This window comes from Nelumbo lutea, chromosome 1 (genome assembly GCF_056320005.1).
Source record: "Nelumbo lutea isolate HS-2025 chromosome 1, American lotus-T2T, whole genome shotgun sequence".
Taxonomy (NCBI): domain Eukaryota; kingdom Viridiplantae; phylum Streptophyta; class Magnoliopsida; order Proteales; family Nelumbonaceae; genus Nelumbo; species Nelumbo lutea.
In genome coordinates this window covers 25,731,872-25,749,076 of record NC_142684.1, presented here as the reverse complement: position 1 = coordinate 25,749,076, position 17,205 = coordinate 25,731,872, and the positions used below count along the sequence as shown (strand labels likewise).

The window sequence follows — 17,205 nt, the reverse complement described above, 5'->3', positions numbered from 1 at the left end:
TCAATTATTGACAGTTTAGGTTTCCATCAGAGATAGTGCATCCCCAATCATTCACTTTGTTCAACAAATGAGCCAATCCTGTCACTATGATCAGTCACTGAGATAAATTCTCAGACTATCTTAGCATACCCAGGTTTTGACTCTCTCTAAGGACCTCACTGATTGCCACATCAAAGATAACCCAATCCGACACCTAGTGCAGTACTATTATCGAGTCTAGGGGTCAGGTGTAATATTATAGTTTTGTCCATCTATCTCAAAGGTTCAGGGCATTACTGAAATTTTGGTTCAGTTCAGGGTTTCAAGAAAACTCACACTACATGTACCTTAGGTGTCACCCTAACAGTTAGGACAAGCCACCCCAACCATTTGGTGGTACATTAGTATCAACATTAGTAGGATAAATCTCCCTAGATTTATCCAATGGCTGTGAAATTTCTAAACTAACACGAGTCTCATAAGTGTCCAATTTAAGGGTATTACACAGAAACACAATACAACGACATGAATCAATTATGTACTTTATTCATTTACAATAAATGACATAATGTACATCAATTTGAATGGAGCTAAGGGCATACCATACATTGTCTAACAGTTCCCACCTTCACTTAGGTCCAATCGGGTACAAGATAAAGTCCCATACTTTCTACGTATTTTTCAAGCACTTTCTTTGCTAGAGGCTTAGTCAATAGGTCTGTTACATTTTTTTGTTGATGCTACTTTTTGAATTAGGATGTCACATTTTTCAACTATCTCCCGCATTACATGGTGTTTCCAACTATCTCCCGTAGTACATCAAACACTTTCTGTTCCGTCTTCTGAATTAGGGAGAGAAATTATATTATTTGAAAGACATCACATATAACACATGCTCACTTACAAGAAGATTCTATCTAACGAAAAGGGAAATAAATAAATAAATAAATAAATAAATATATATATATATATATATATATATATATATATATATATATATATATATATATATATATATATATATATATATATATATATATATAAGATGGGAACGAGAAAGAGTTTTTTCCCCTAAAAAATGGGGTTAGACAAGGAGATCCATTATCTCCTTATCTATTCATCATAAATATGCATATTCTATCATACCTCATAAATGAACAGGAGTAGAAAGGGAATATCAAAGGAATCCAATTATGTAAAAGGGGCACCCCCATCTCTTATATGCTATTTGCATACCATTGTCTGCTAGTATGCAAGGCTGACATCAGCCAAGCCAAGAGTGCCTTAGAAATCCTAAAAATGTTTGAGGAAATCTAAGGGTAGAAGATAGATTTCACAAAAATTGGATTTCAGTTTAGAGGAAATCTCTCCAAAGAATCCTACGTATGAAGCAGTTAAAGAATGAGGGAAGAGATTGGGGGACAAAACTAAACTTCGACACATCGATCCGTAACTAACACACTAATATACTGGGTGACATTTATTACAAAATGCCAATAAAGGAAAATCAAACTATTTAATACCCGATTGCAATCCGATGGATAGATCCGATTCGAGTTCAGATCTAAAAACAAATAAAAAATTGGATTCACCAATCTCCGATTCGATTCAATCCGTTTGCAACGGCGTAGTTTAAACTTTAAAAGCAACCATCGCTCATAAGTCATATCAGCTATTTCCGCGGGAAAATTAGAAAGAAGCAGACCAGAAAGGCGGAAACATACCCGCTTCTTATGAACGTTGATTCATAGTTAAGCTATTTTTTTTAATATTTCTTGCAATATTCATATTTTGTACTTAGTGGCTCTTCACATAAGATTATTCTTTTTCCGTCAGATTGGAATCTATTGTACGCACATACACTATACAGGAACGAATCCAATGGCAAAAAGTTCATTTTTATCTGAAGGTTCTCTTATTAAGTCGTATGTACCAACCAGAAGCCTTCTCAAAGGCGGGAACAACGTCCGTCATTCCCTCCATTTCTCTCTCTCTCTCTCTCTCTCTCCCCCCGTGATCACGTTTTTCCTACGAAGCCCTTTGCTGAAATCCCCAATTTCTCTCAAAACCCTAGCAACCATTGCAGAAATTAACCCCCTCTCTCTCTTGCGTGGCTTTATTCTTGCGTTTCCAATGGAGAAACCAGTCGAGGAAGTTGCCGTCGTCGATGCCGACGGCGAAGGGGCAAATCTCCAGCATTCTGAGAAAAGACCTGTTCGTCGTCGACTAATTCAGTCAACACTGTTCGGGCACCGGCCTCAACCTAACAAAGTGGAAGAGGAGGAGATACAATCAGTAGAAGTGGAAGATGATGAAGAGGGAGATGAAGACGAGGAATACTGTGGGAGGTCGAGAAAGGGTAAGAGTAAGAGGAAGAGGAACGCAACGGGTCAACATAGAGCTGCTAATAAGGTGAAAGTTAGGTTATTTTTATCATAGTTATGCTTAAATTTGTCAATATTTTTGATATACTTAAGAATTCCTTTAATGCACCCTCCAGATTTGCTTATAATGGTTCTTTTGGGTATAATTTCTAAGGTAAATATTGTGTTTCTCAACCGAGAGTAACAAGTTCTGGGGGGAGAGGTAGGTGGGGGTATAGTTTATACTTATACGGTTATACCTTCAAGATAGGGATCGAATTAGGGATCGAATTGGTAAGCATTGGGGCGCCCATGGTGTCGTAACCAGGCTTGGAGCGAAGAGACTTCTCACAATAGAGTAATGAGTATTGATGTAGTGCAATCCTGCTTGCCAGAGATGATCTGGCTACTAGCAACGACGGGAACTGAGGAACCTGCAAGAGATGATTCAGAGAACCCGGGGTGGCTTACCCGTCGAGGTCACGATGGTTAAGTTAGCATTTAGTTGTGAGCTTGAAGATGATATCAGATTATGAGAGAGCTAGAGAGCAGAGATTACACCTCTTTTTTCTTACCTTCGCCCCTGGGGTGAGGCCTTTATATACCGGAGTTCTCGCTGGTTTGGTGAAATAGTTTCTGGATCTCCGCTGTGATGGGATCCGTTTCCGTGTTAGGTGGGGATAACGGCACCGACCGATAAGGTTGCCCATTCCCGCCTGCATCAGGGAGTGGGTGAGTTAATATAGCCGTTACAAGGTACGATTCCGTAAGACGTGGGGTACGATGGTGAGATCCTTGGAATTATCATGCGGTGGCTGGTCTGACTAGGAGGCGAGCTGCCCGTAAGGTGCCAGGCTGCATGGTGGCGAGCTGCTTGTGAAGTGCCGGGCTGCTTGGTGGCGAGCTGCTTGGTGGCGAGCTGCTTGTGAGGTGCTGAGCTGCCTGTGGAGTGCCGGGCTGCTTGGTGGTGAGCTGCCGAGTTGCCTGTGAAGTGCCGGGCTGCACCTACTTGTCATGAGGTGCCATGTGTCATAATGTCATTGGAGGGCCAAATCCGCCCTCATCAAGTATCGACCACTCATCACATCTTGTTTATTGCCTTAAGGATCATGGTGGAATGTGGAGGTATAGTTTACATTTAGTGATGTGTATGTAGAATGCTTTGGATGGCTAGTAACTGGTAAACGCAGGTCCCAGAAAAGAGCTTCAATAAAACATTTATAGTGGAAGTAGAAAAGCGGGACAAATTTGGTGGATAATTGAATGGCTGGCTGGGTCCCTCCTTGGCATTCAATTACCCATTGAAGTTACAGTAAAGTGGTAAAAATACCTTGCCTTCACATATTCTGCAGGGGTTGCTTGTAAGAACCATACAACGAACACTGAAAGTAGCAAGTTCCAGAATCCTTATACCCTAATCCAGAAACAGCCATTGATAAAAAAAAAATCCAGAAACAGCCTTACTGTTGGCTTTGTACCATCAGTTATGACCTGCATTTTCACAAGATGGTTACTTTAATTAATGCTTGGAATGTTAGCTGTCAAAATAAAGGGTCATGTATGAATTGTTTAGGTGAACTTGAATTCAAGTCAAGTAATGGCCTACAGAAAAGAAAAAGAATAAAAGACTAGGCCCTTTAATTTACAGAAGTAGCATTGGTGTATTATCCTTTTTGCAGATGTATTGATGCAAAGGTTCACAGGAGTAGCACTAGATCAATTTCCTTAGCACTCTAATAAGTTCAATAAAACTGGTTTCTTTTATTTAGTATTTCTGTCTTTGCTTTCTTTCTAAATTTTCCATGACGATAAAAAGAGTTTGGTACAATTTCAGTTAAAGTTGGAATGTAACTTCTGTAGTTTCTTTTCTTTTTTGATATCGTTTGGAATCTCCTATCTAGTCATGAGACAACTATGACCTATAAAAAATCACAAGACAACTAAATAATAGTATCTTGATTGCATATTACCATCCTAAAATGTATGAGAGTTACATTATCTACTATTAAGCCCATACTTTGGTAAATAGATTAAGCATATTGATGTGGATTGTGGGCATCAAGGTGGTCTTCAAATCAACTTTAAGAGCATTATTGATTTTTGAGTAATTTTCTGGTTCAGTGGTATTTTGGTAAATCTACTTAATGTCAGTGATCTAGTCTGATAGTTATATTATTTGAGTCTCATTTATGTTTTGTATAAAGTTTCATAGTCATAGGATAAGTATAATAGGAATTACAGATAAGGTAGTGATAAAAGGGTTCGGCGTTGGAGTGAAGATGGGGTCTTTTCAGTTAAATCTTTCTATAACAAGATGATTGTGTGTACCCAGGGAGAGTAATTTTCCTTGGGATAGGATTTGGAGTACGGTTGCTCTTGCTAAGGTTGCTTTTCTGCAACAGACTGTTACTCTTAACAAGTATACGACTGCTGATAATTTGATGGAGAGGGGCTGTGTTGTAGATAATGCTATTTGTAATTTTTGTGACGAGGACCTGGGAACAGTGAATCTCATTTTTCTGCACTGCAGTTTTGTTAGAAGGTTGTGGGCAAGGTTGCTTGACATTTTTGGGGTTCAATGGCATTTTCCAGAGAATGTGGTGGATGCCTTAAGAAGCTGGCACCTCTCTGGCCGAGTAGGAAAGGAAAGGTAATTTGGGGAATTGTGCCTTTAGCCATAGTGTGGACTGTGTTTGGAAAGAAAAACTAAAACGACTAATGGGTAAAGGCTCTATGGGGTAGAATCAACTATTGGGTAGCAGTACATAGATATTTTTGGAAGCATGTGCTATAGTTCTGTTTTTGCTTATGATACTCATTTCTAACTACCAAAGAACAAATTGATGTACAGGATTTTTGAGTTGCACAACTCCTTGCCGTGCTGGTATTATTAGTGGTTGTATATAAGTAGAATAGGAATTATGATGTTTTCTTCGGGCTGAAACTTGCTAGTGGCAACTCTGTTGAACAGTGAGCGGAGCCCTATATCTCTATATAATTATATTTATATGTATTATAAGCCGTGTTTGAAGGAGAGAATGAATTGAAGAGTTTTTCCATCTTTTCTCCCTTTTTCTTTTTATATATTCTTTCTTCTTCTCTTCCAATTCTCTATTAGAAGTTCAATTAAAGTGTTCTTGTTAACATCTCTTTTAGCTCTAAACAAGGCTTAATATCACTCCTCTCCCTACGGCCTAAGTTTCTCCTTTTCTTTTTTAATTTCCATACTTTTAACATTTTCTACTCCTTTTCTCCTTGGAATTTTGGTCTTTTTTTGATCAATAACGAAGGCAAAATATTATTAAAACAAATATTAAGTACAAGAATAGAGTGAGAGGGGAAGGGATAAACTCTCTTAGCTCCTCCCCAAGTGAATTACATTATAGCCCAAAATAAAACGTTCCTTGGTCTTTGTGTATAAAATTAGTCCAAATCTCTCTCAAGTTTAGTTGCTCTTCATTTTTCTCCATTATAGTTCATCCTACAAAGTTTCTATCCAAAGTCCCAACTAAAACCTTAATTTTTAGAAAATTTGGGTTTTCTTTCATGACGAAGGATGTTGGCCTTTTGTGCCCAAACTACCCATAACTTTCAAATTAAATTACCTAAATTACATTAATAAATATACTTTCTTGGTTCTTGCAAATTCCACTTTTTATTGCTTCATTTTTTTTTTGTACTCATGGCCCGATGACCTCATTTGGCTATACAAAATGGGGGGTAGTCCATCCCCATACCCATAAACCCCCAACCCAGGTGGCGATGGGATTTGATCCCAAATTTCTGCTTCGACCAGGTAGAGATCTCACCAATTGCTCCATCATTTGTTGAGTTTGGATATGCTACCAACAATATGTTGCCAACATGTCCCAATTGGCAATTGCATTTGCATATTGGGAACGTCTCCCCACGAATGACGGGGGAGATGTTCCCAGTGTACAATTGCAGTGGCCTATTGGGACACTGTTGGTAGCAGGTCCCTATTCCCATTAGTTGGTATTCTAACAAATTCTATTGATCCAAGGAGAAATTGATTAATTGTTCAATTTGACCTAGAAACCTTTAGATGGCTCCAATAAACTTCCCACAAGGCTGCAATTTACCCTATTGAGTCATTACTTTAAATTTTCGGTGACTCGCTCCCTTTGGACTACTGTCCTACATCACATACCTCGAAAGCGCCAAAAGAATATGCACTTGAAGCTATTGAAAATTGATTATGCCTTCGGGATTTGAGAAACAGAGAATGGAATCCGTAAACATGTTTAAGACCATATATAGAGCATTTATTGAAGCTAGGATCCTAGGATAAAAGTTACAAAAGATGGATATTAGAAAAAGATGCTTAAAACTTTGAAACCCATAGGAGCATTTGGTAGAGAATCACCAAGCCATGGTTTTTAGCTTGGATGCTGAATTGATAATTTGTAAATTGTCTCATGAAGTTTATTTGATTAGCAATACCATGAAACCTCTACTTCATAAGTTGGACAAACTTGAGGGAGTTCTGGCTAGTGAGTGCCAATAAATCAACACAATTACTATTTCCATTTGTTTTATTTTCCTTATGGTTACAATAGCTTAGTCTTGGTTACTGGAAAAAAGAAGAGATAAGTCATAGTTAACAAAGGTTTTAATGTAATAATGCCCTTGTAATTCTCTTTTTTCCTAGTATATTCTCAATTAGGACACTAAAAATGCAATCCTCAAAAAGTTGTTTGTGGAAGATGGGGATGAGCATTGGGCCAAGTCTTACTAGCTAAGTTTAGTTTGGAACAAGCCAAACTTGGGCTTTAGGCTTCGGTTTAATCTCCATACTTAGAGCAAGGTGCTGAGCCTGAGCTTGGTTGGAGGTAATACTCTAGGTCTCATGTTGAACTTGGATGAAATTAAAGTTGTAATTAAATGCTAAAAGAACTTGAATCTTCTTTTCTTTCAATGGGCCTTATATTCAAATCTAGGGCTGATAAGCAGGAGAAAGTGAATTTAAGTCCGAGAGCAGCCATGTAATGTTGTGCTGCAAAACATACCACAGGTTAGGTTCATATCCAGTCTACCCCTTCCAAACCCTAGATGGCCAGGGCTATCATTGGGTAGTGACCCTTATATATTTACGGGATTTTTGGCTTTGACAACCCTTGAATTTTGCAAAAAGGCTAATTTCGATTCTAGACTTTGATAAAAAAGGCCATTTGTCAGCAAAAACAAACATTTGAAACGATGTTGATAGATCTATTAGACAACATTATGTGACACCATGAAAGTTTTGAAAACGACAACTTTTGGCTCTAAAGTTTAAAAATGGGCCACTTTAATAAAATTAATTAAGTAAATTACCTCAGGGTCTAATTAAATGACCCTAAAGTATAATTAAGTTTTAATTTACTTAATTAATTAATTAATTAGTTAAATGACCCTAAATCATTTAATTTATTTAATTAAGTTAATTAATTAAATTAAATAAATTATACTAACTAAGATAATTAAGTAAATTAACTAATTAAATCAATAAATTAAATTAATTAAGGAAACAAAGTTAAGTAAATTAAATTAAATAAACAAAGCTAATCAATCTAAATAAGTAAATCAAACCAATTAAGCAATGTAGTTTAAAACTGGCCCAAAATGAAAGCACTTTGACCACTAGTTTCTAGGTCAACATTTTGGTCAATTGGTCCGAATGGATCAACCCATGGCATTAAAAAAAAGTAAAATATAATTAAAATAAAAAAGTCTCTAAAACCATTTATTAGACCAAACATTTAGCAGTTTAATCGTCCCGAACAATGGTTTGTTAACAAAGTCAATGCTTTTTTGAAAAATTCTAGGCCAAGTATAAAATGGAATTGGGCAATTGACTGGTTCCTAGGTTGAATGGTTTAATTGCTTGGGTATAAAATGAAACTAGATAATTAACCAATTCTTGGGTCGAATAGTTTGACTGTTAACTTGGTCAACAAACTGTTGACCCAAACGGTGTAATCGCTAAATTGTTCGACCCATTACATGGTTTTTGGGTCATTTTTATTTTTATTTTTCAAAGCATCATGGTTAATATATTCGGACCAAACAATCGAATTGTTGACCTTGAAACCGATGATCAAAGTGGTTCCATTTTTGGTTGGTTTTTAGAACTTTGCTTCATTGGCTTAATTTACTTATTTAGATCGATAAGCTTATTAAATTTAATTAATTAACTTTTCTTCATTAACTAATTTAATTTACTTACTTAATTTCTTAATTATCTTAATTAGTGTAATTTTTTAATTAACAATGGCCTTTTATCAAGATTATTGGGTGATTTTGAAAGGAGATCTTTGTGAGGTGTTTAGAGAGTTTGCAGACAACTTTATAGTAAGCCCAGGTGTTGATGTTACTTTCTTGGCCTTAGTCCCTAAGAAGATTGGTTCTTTCCTCCCAAATGATTTTAGACCAATAAGCCTGGTGACTAGTATCTACAAAATCTTAGCTAAGGTGTTGTCATTTGAGGATTAAAGAGGTTCTTCCTTCCCTAATCAGCAAATACCAAGGGGCTTTTGTTTAAGGGTGCCAAATTATAGACCAAATCTTAGTAGCTAATGAATGCCTGGAAGAAATGAGAAGATCCAAAAAGAAGGGATTTGTTTGTAAGCTTGATCTAGAAAAGGCCTATTTAGTGGATTGGTAATTCCTTTTACAAGTTATGAGGAAGTGTGGTTTTGGAGAAAGGTGGTGTCAGTGGATTTTTGGCTGTGTGAGCTCTAGTCACGTCTCTATCATGATTAATGGAGTGGTAAAGGATTTTTTCCCAGCATGTAGGGGACTAAGGCAAGGAGACCCTCTCTTGCCCTTCCTTTTCACCTTGTTAGCTGATGTGCCAAGTAGAATGATCTCAAAGGATGATAGGGATAATTTAATAAATGGTTGGAAAGTAGGTAGGTTTGGAGTGTCAGTTACCCTTCTTCAATTTACAGATGATATAATAGTCTTTGGTGAAGGAAGGGACTTGGAGATGTCAAGGAATCTAAAGCTGTTGGTGCAAAGCTTTGAAAGTATGTCCAATCTGAGAGTCAATCTAGAAAAGAATAGTGCGGCAGGGATAAATTTGGATAATAGAGAGGTGGAAGCTATTGCAGGGTGCTTAGAGTGTTCTGTAGCCACTTGGCCCATGACCTACCTAGGCTTCATTTAGGGGCAAACCCTAGGGAGAGCAGCTTTTGGTGCTCAGTTTTGGAGAAGTTTAAGAAGAGATTGGTTTCTTGGAAAAAGAATTTTATCTCTTTGGGGGATAGGATTACCCTAATTAGAGCCACCCTATCCAACCTACCAACTTATTTCTTGTTAGTCTTTAGGATTCCTTCTAGAGAAGCTAAGAAGATAGAAAAGTTGATGAGGGACTTCCTTTGGGAATCAGGGGAAAGTAAGAAGGATAATCTAGTGAAATGGGAGGTGGTATGCAGGAGTAAAGAAGAGGGAGGTCTAAGAATAGGGAATGTGATGCAAAAAAATACGGCTTTGTTGGGAAAATGGCTATTGAGATGGCCATTAGAGAGAAAGATTGTGGGTTGAAGTGATAGGAAGTATTCATGGCTACACGGAGAGCAGATGGGATGTTGGGGTCTCTTGGAGGGCAACTTTGGTAACACCTCGGATGGCAATTCATATTGTTCTCCCTCAACTCAACAATTTTCTCAGGTATGATGTGTGTACTGGTAATTTAGTTCTCTTTCGGGAAGATATTTGGGTTGAAGAGGCTCCTTTGAAGAACCTCTTTCCATCTTTATACACTCTCCTGGTACAAGAACGAGCCCGTTTCTTCTTTTTGCTCCCCTTTGGATTCTCCATTGACTCCAGTTTGGGACTTTGGGTTCCGACGAGGTCTAAAGGATGAGGAGATTGTGAGTGTTACTTGCCTATTGAGTGCCCTTGAAAAGGTTTGTTTGGACCCCATGGAATCAGATAAAAGGCTTTGGACTCTTGTGTCCTCAAGTAGTTTTTCTTGTGCCTCCTTCTTCAAAGCCCTTTGTCGTTCAGTGTCTGCTCCTCCTTTCCTTTTTAAGGAGGTTTGGTGCAAATCTGTTCCCCCTAAGGTCTTGGCTTTCTGTTGGGAAGTGTTTTATGGGAAACTAAACACCTTGGATAATCTACAAAGGAGAAGATCCTATCTCTGCATTTCACCCAATTGGTGTACCCTTTGTAGATCCCATGGTGAGGATTGCAACCATTTGCTAATTTCTTGTACTGCTACAGCAGATTTGTGGGATTGGTTCTCTTTGATTTTTGGATGCAGGTGGAATAGGCCAACAGATGTGAGCTTACCTTTTGACCCTTCTGCTTTTGCTTTGCGCGATTGAAGAAGAAGAATAATGTGGAGGGTTGCAAGAGCAGCAATGCTTTGGACAGTGTGGGAAGAAAGGAATGCTTGGATATTCCAAGAGAAGGCGCGAAGCCAACAAGGTTTGAAGGACTATATCTTGTATAGGGCTATAGTGTGTCTAAAATCTTCAGAGTTATTTCAGCAGTTTTCTTTTAATGACCTGTAGAGGCATTGGGCAAAAGTGGCAAGCAGTTCCTCATTGAAGACAATGTTGCACATGGGTACCCCTCCACCGCCACCCCACCCCACCTGAAGGCTTCTTGAAATTAAATTTTGATGGGAGTAGCTTGGGCAACCCAAGCCCTTCTGGGATGGGATGGGTTATAAGGAACGTGTTACGAGATTATAGGTTGTAATTATGGAGTATTAGCCCAATTAGGAATAACTTGATTATAGGAATTATTCTTGGAGGAGGTAGTTGATTTTCTTCCTATTTTAGTATCTACAAGGCTGTATATATATGTGTTATTTTCTCAGTTGAAAGGGACATCAATTTCTTCCGATTCTTGTTCTATCACATGGTATCAGAGCTGGAGACACCAATCCTAGTCTGAAATTAATTTTTGGTTTTCTTCCCGTTGTTGCTAAAGTGAGCAGCTTTGCCCAAGTGAGCAGTAGCTGCGATCTCTAGGTCATCCATTCCGAGTGACATCTGCATCTCACCGCCCCTACCAGTGGAAGCGGAATCTCCAGATTGGCCTACCCACCAAGTCGCATCGTCGGAAACCCAGCGAGTGAGCCACACGCGCCGCCACCAGTTTCTGCCCCTCTATCATGCGCCGGAGCGTGGAGGCGCGTGTGACGGACCCACCTTCACCGGTCTCTTTTCCGACGATCGCCGCAGCCTCGGTGTTACTTCTGTGGTGTTTGTTTCCCCTTCAGGAAAGTCTTTCTTCTCTGTTCTTTTTTATACAATTGATATTTCGGTGCTGCCAGTTGTGATTTCTTGCTGTTTGGGTGTTGCATTTGCTGCCGATTCTGTTTAAGTGTGTTTTATTGGCTTTCCTGGTTGTCAAAAGTCTATTTTCTTGTGTTTATGATGGCGGTTGAACAGAAGAACTGGGCTATGCCTAGTGTTATCCCCATTTTGTCTAAAATCACTGAATAAAAACTAAAAGAAACTAATTATTTAGACTGGAGTAAGACTGTTCGTTTGTATGTACGAAGTATCTCTAAGGACAACTATTTAACTAAGGACCCTCCTATTGATGAGATTTGTACTGAATGGCTAAGGGTTGACGCTCAATTTTTTTTCAAATCTGTAATTCTATATTGAGAATGAGTACGTCGGTCATGTCTCTCACTGTGAGTTTGTAAAAGAACTAATGGAATATTTGGCTTTTTTGTTCTCTAGTAAAGAAAATATTTCCCGTATTTTTGATGTTTGCAAGGCATTCTATTGGGCTGAACAATAGGATCAGTCTCTTTAGATCTATTTCATGAATTTCAAACGCACTTATGAGGAATTGAACGCCTTGTTACCTTTCAGTACTGATATCAAAGTTTAGCAGACTCAACGTGAACAGATGGCTATCATGAGTTTTCTGGCTGGCTTTAATCCTCAATTTGATGGTGCTAAGTCACAGATTCTATCTAATCCTGAGATTACCTCTTTAAAGGAAGTCTTTACTAGGGTCTTTCGTACAGATACTTGTTCCCATACCTCACTTGTACAACAACCTAGTGCACTGGTCAGTCAAAATAGTGGATCAACTGGCCGGTCTCATTCTCAGAATAGTAGCAGAGGTGGCAGTAATAGTGGTCGGAATGCTGGAACTTAGGACACAGGGGGAGTAGTTTGCTACTATTATCATGAACTAGGTCATCCTAAAAAGACTTGCCAGAAATTGCTAAAGAAAAACCAGAAGTCTCTTGGGTCTCAGTGAGCTCATGTTGTAACTACGAGTGATACTCCTCATCCATCGTCAGATCAGACCATGACAATTTTTGCAGATGAGTATGCGAAATTTACCTAGTATCAAGAGGCATTAAAGAACTCATCTCAGTCCATCATTGCCCTTGCTGAGTCAGGTAAAACCAATACACGTCTTCTTTCTTCTTCCTCTCAGTGGGTCATTGATTCTGATGCAACATATCATATGACAAGTAATCCTAGTCTCTTTTCCACTTTCCAATCCCACACTTTTCCTTCTTTAGTCACCTTAGCAGATGGTTCTATTTCTTCTGTCCTTGGTTCTGGCATTATCATTCCCACACCAACACTTTCTTTGTCATCCGTATTGAGTTTACCAAAATTTTCTTTTAATTTGGTATCTGTTAGCAAACTCACTTGTACTCTTAACTATTGTGTCTCATTCTTTCATAATCAATGTCTGTTTCAGGATCTTATGACGAAGAGGATTATTGGTAAAGGACGAAAATCAGGAGGTCTGTACATTTTGGATACCCAGGAACCCCGGACCATTGCCTGTTCCAGTACTTTATCCCCTTTTGAAACTCATTGTCGGTTGGGGCATCCATCTTTATCTCTGTTAAAGAAGTTATGTCCTCAGTTTCATGATGTATCTTTTTTAGATTGTGAGTCTCGTCAGTTTGCAAAACATCATCGTCTATCATCTGTTTCTCGAGTTAATAAAAGGGTTAGTCATGCTTTTGAGTTAGTACATTCAGATGTTTGAGGGCCTTGTCCCATTATGTCTAAGACTGGATTTCGATATTTTGTCACTTTTGTGGATGCTTTTCTCGTATGACTTGGCTTTATTTAATGAAATCTCGTTCTTAGTTGCTTTCACATTTTAAAACCTTTTGTGCTGAAATAAAAACCCAGTTTGATGTGTCTATACAAACATTGCGAAGTGATAATGCCAAAGAATATTTCTCTATTCCTTTTAGACTTACATGGCTCAGAATGGAATACTCCATTAATCATCTTGTGCTGATACTCCATCTCAAAATGGAGTGGCTGAGAGGAAAAGTAGACATCTTCTTGAAACTGCCAGGGCTCTTTTATTTCAAACACATGTTCCTAAACAGTGTTGGGCTGATGCTGTTTCTACAGTGTGTTTTTTGATTAATCACATGCCCTCCATTGTTCTAAATGATCAAATTCTTTATAAGATTTTGTTTTCTAATAAATCTGTGTTTCCTGTTGAACCTCGTATCTTTGGATGTTCTTGTTTTGTTCGTGATGTTCGTCCACAGGTTTCCAAATTGGACCCCAAGTCATTAAAATGTGTCTTCCTGTGATACTCTCGTCTCCAAAAAGGGTATATGTGTTTTTCTCCTCTCTTAAACATGTATCTTGTGTCAGCTGATGTTACATTCTATGAACATCTTCCTTTCTTTACCACTCCATCTACACTTGTGTGTCCACAAGAGGATGGTGATCTATTAGTGTATCATGTCACCAGTCCAGACTCTAGTGTTGTTTCAATACCACCACCACCACCTTCTCAACCAAAACTACCTATTACTCAAGTCTATTATCGACGACCTAATCCTCTTGTGACAAGTCCGACACCGGTCTCTTCTTTGTCATCAGATCCAATGCCTAGTGACATTGATCTACCTATTGCTCTTCGGAAAGGTAAACGTCAGTGTACTTATCCAATTTCCTCTTATCTTACCTATGATCGTTTGTCCTCTACTTCTTGTTCGTTTGTTGCCTCTCTTGATTCTATAGGGATTCCCAAATCTGTTCAGCAGGCCTTATCCCATCTTGGGTGGCATGATGCCATGCTTGAGGAAATGAATGCCTTGACTGAGAATGGTACTTGGGATCTGGTCGATTTACTTGCTGGTAAGAAAGCATTTGGATGCAAGTGGGTATTTGTAGTCAAATTTAATTCTGATGGATCAGTGGCTCGCCTAAAGGCTCGCCTGGTGGCCAAAGGCTATGCACAGACATATGGAGTGGATTATTCTGATACTTTCTCCCCTATGGCAAAATTGACTTCAGTTCGATTATTTATTTCCCTGACAGCTACATATGATTGGCCACTTTACCAACTTGATATTAAAAATGCTTTCCTACATGGAGATCTTCAAGAGGAGGTTTATATGGAGCAACCACCTGGGTTTGTTGCTTAGGGGGAGTTTGGAAAAGTTTGTCGTCTTCAAAAATTGCTGTATGGACTAAAACAGAGTCCTCGAGCTTGGTTTGGAAAATTTAGTCAGGCAGTAGAGTGGTTTGGGATGAGGAAGAGCATATCTGACTATACCGTTTTCTATAAGTAGTCCACATTTGACATCATTCTACTTGTTGTATATGTAGATGATATTGTTATCACAGGGAGTGACATGCATGGAATCTCATCATTGAAATCATTCTTGCAGAGCTAGTTCAATACTAAAGATTTGGGGCACATAAAGTACTTCTTGGGGATTGAGGTGGCAAGGAATAAAAGAAGCATTTTTCTGTCTCAGAGGAAGTATGCGTTGGACCTGTTGACAGAAACTGGGAAACTGGGAGTCAAACCATGCGGTACTCCAATGCTTCCTAACCAACAATTCACAAAGGATGGAGATGCTTTTGATGTTCCTGAACGATATAGAAGATTAGTTGGAAAGTTGAACTATCTCATAGTGACTCGTCCTGACATTGCTTACTCAGTTAGTATTGTAAGTCAATTTATGTCCTCTTTTGCAGTGCATCATTGGGCAGCCTTAGAACAAATCTTGTGTTACTTGAAAGGAGCTTCTGGACGGGGGATACTGTATCGGAATCTTGTCCACTACTGGCTATTGTGTTTTTGTTGGTGGTAATCTGGTTTCGTGGAAGAGTAAGAAGCAAAATGTGGTGTTGCGATCTAGTGCAGAATCTGATTATAGAGCAATGGCACAAGCTTCGTGTGAAGTTATGTGGGTTTCTCAACTCTTAACTGAGGTCGGTCTTAAAGTCTCAGTTCCAGCGAAGCTATGGTGCGGTAATCAAGCTGCGATTCATATTGCTTCGGATCTAGTTTTCCATGAACGAACTAAACATATTGAGATAGACTGTCATTTCTTTCGTGAGAAAATTCAACAAAACTTGATCTCTACAGCTTATGTGAAGACTGGAGAGCAGTTAGGAGATATCTTTACAAAAGCTCTTAATGGAGCTCAGGTTTCTTATATTTGTAACAAGCTGGGCATGATTGACATTTATGTTCCATCTTGAGGGGGAGTGTTACGAGATTATACATTGTAATTATAGGCTGTAATTATGGAGTATTAGCCCAATTAGGATTAGCTTGATTATAGGAATTATTCTTGGAGGAGGTAGTTGATTTTCTTCTTATTTTAGTATCTACAAGGCTGTATATATATGTACTATTTTCGCAGTTGAAAGGGACATCAATTTCTTCCGATTCTTGTTCTATCACAGAATGGAAATAGTTCTGTGGCTCTTCTTTTTTCAGGTCCTTCAGGTGAGGGGGACTCCCTGAGGGCAGAACTTTTAGCTGCACTACAAGGGGTACAGTTTTCTGTACAGATAGGAGTGAAGTAGTTACTAATAGAAGGTAATTCTAAGGTGTTCGTGGGGTGGTTATAGAATTCAAAGACTGTAGCTTGGTGCTTCAGAAATGAACTTAAAAGATTCAAATGCTTGACAAGAAACTTGTATGTTAGAATACAATGGGTAGGGAGATCTGCTAATGCTATGGTTGACTATTTAGCAAAGCAAGGGGCAGCGAGGGAACATTTGTGTTGTGCTCAGTTGTAATCTATTTTAAGTGTTTGTAGGGTTGGAGAGGTTGCATCTCGTGTCTCTCCAACTGTCTCCTGTAAAAGTTGCTTCTATTTTCTTTCTCTAATAAATTCTTTATTTATAAAAAAAAGTAAATTAAATACTTTAGGGTCATTTAATTAGACCCTGTAACTTAATTAACTTTATCAGAGTGGCCCTTTTCAAACTTTAGGGTCGAAAGTGGCCTTTTTCAAACTTTAGGGTCGAAAGTGGCCTTTTTCAAACTTTAGTAGTGCCACATAATGTTGTCTAATGGATCTGTCAAAGCCGTTTGTTTTTGCCTACAAATGGCCCTTTTATCAAAGTCTAGGGTAAAAAATGGCCCTTTTTATTCTTTACGGTTGAAGTTGCCCATTTAGTACCTATAGTTTATATTACTGCATATCATACATATGTTATGAATTAAGTCTTAGGACTACAGAGTTTGGCCCATCTATTATTTATTAGTTAGTACCCTATTGGAAAACCAGGTGTCAACTTGGGTGACTTGCTGAATTGATTAAAAAAAACATTGCCAACCTGGTCAAGAGTTATGGTTAATTAGGAGGATAAAAAATCAGCTAAGACTCTGTCCAATTCAGGTTGAGTTTGACTTGGTTGTAATATCCTTAATTTGTTAATATATAAACCCAAGATGTTGGAAACTTAAAATTTTCAATGATGATGCTATTTCCCCACAAGTTCTGATATTTTCCCTGTTTTTTTACCATTTTTACACTAAAAACACTCTTTAGTGTAATGCTTGTCCTCATCTTGTTCCTATTTCCTCTAATTTAAGGTGTCTTTATGAAAGAAAAAGGTATCGTAGTAACTTCCTT

At 38.4% G+C, this 17,205-nt stretch overlaps 1 protein-coding gene across 6 annotated transcripts in view; it reads left to right on the top strand.

The window, feature by feature from the left end:
* Nucleotides 1-1,817: 1,817 nt before the first annotated feature.
* Nucleotides 1,818-17,205, top strand: part of LOC148874015 (P-loop containing nucleoside triphosphate hydrolases superfamily protein) — a 63,164-nt gene continuing 47,776 nt past the window's right edge. For 2 of the 6 annotated variants that reach the window (XM_088964384.1, XM_088964383.1), the window contains exon 1: nt 1,869-2,391. In XM_088964384.1, coding sequence (XP_088820510.1) covers nt 2,113-2,391 — 279 coding nt within the window. In that variant the 5' untranslated portion in view covers nt 1,869-2,112. Of the gene's footprint in view, nt 2,392-17,205 lie in introns of all 6 variants that reach the window. The other 4 variants (XM_088964387.1, XM_088964385.1, XM_088964386.1 and 1 more) reach the window with 4 other exon arrangements.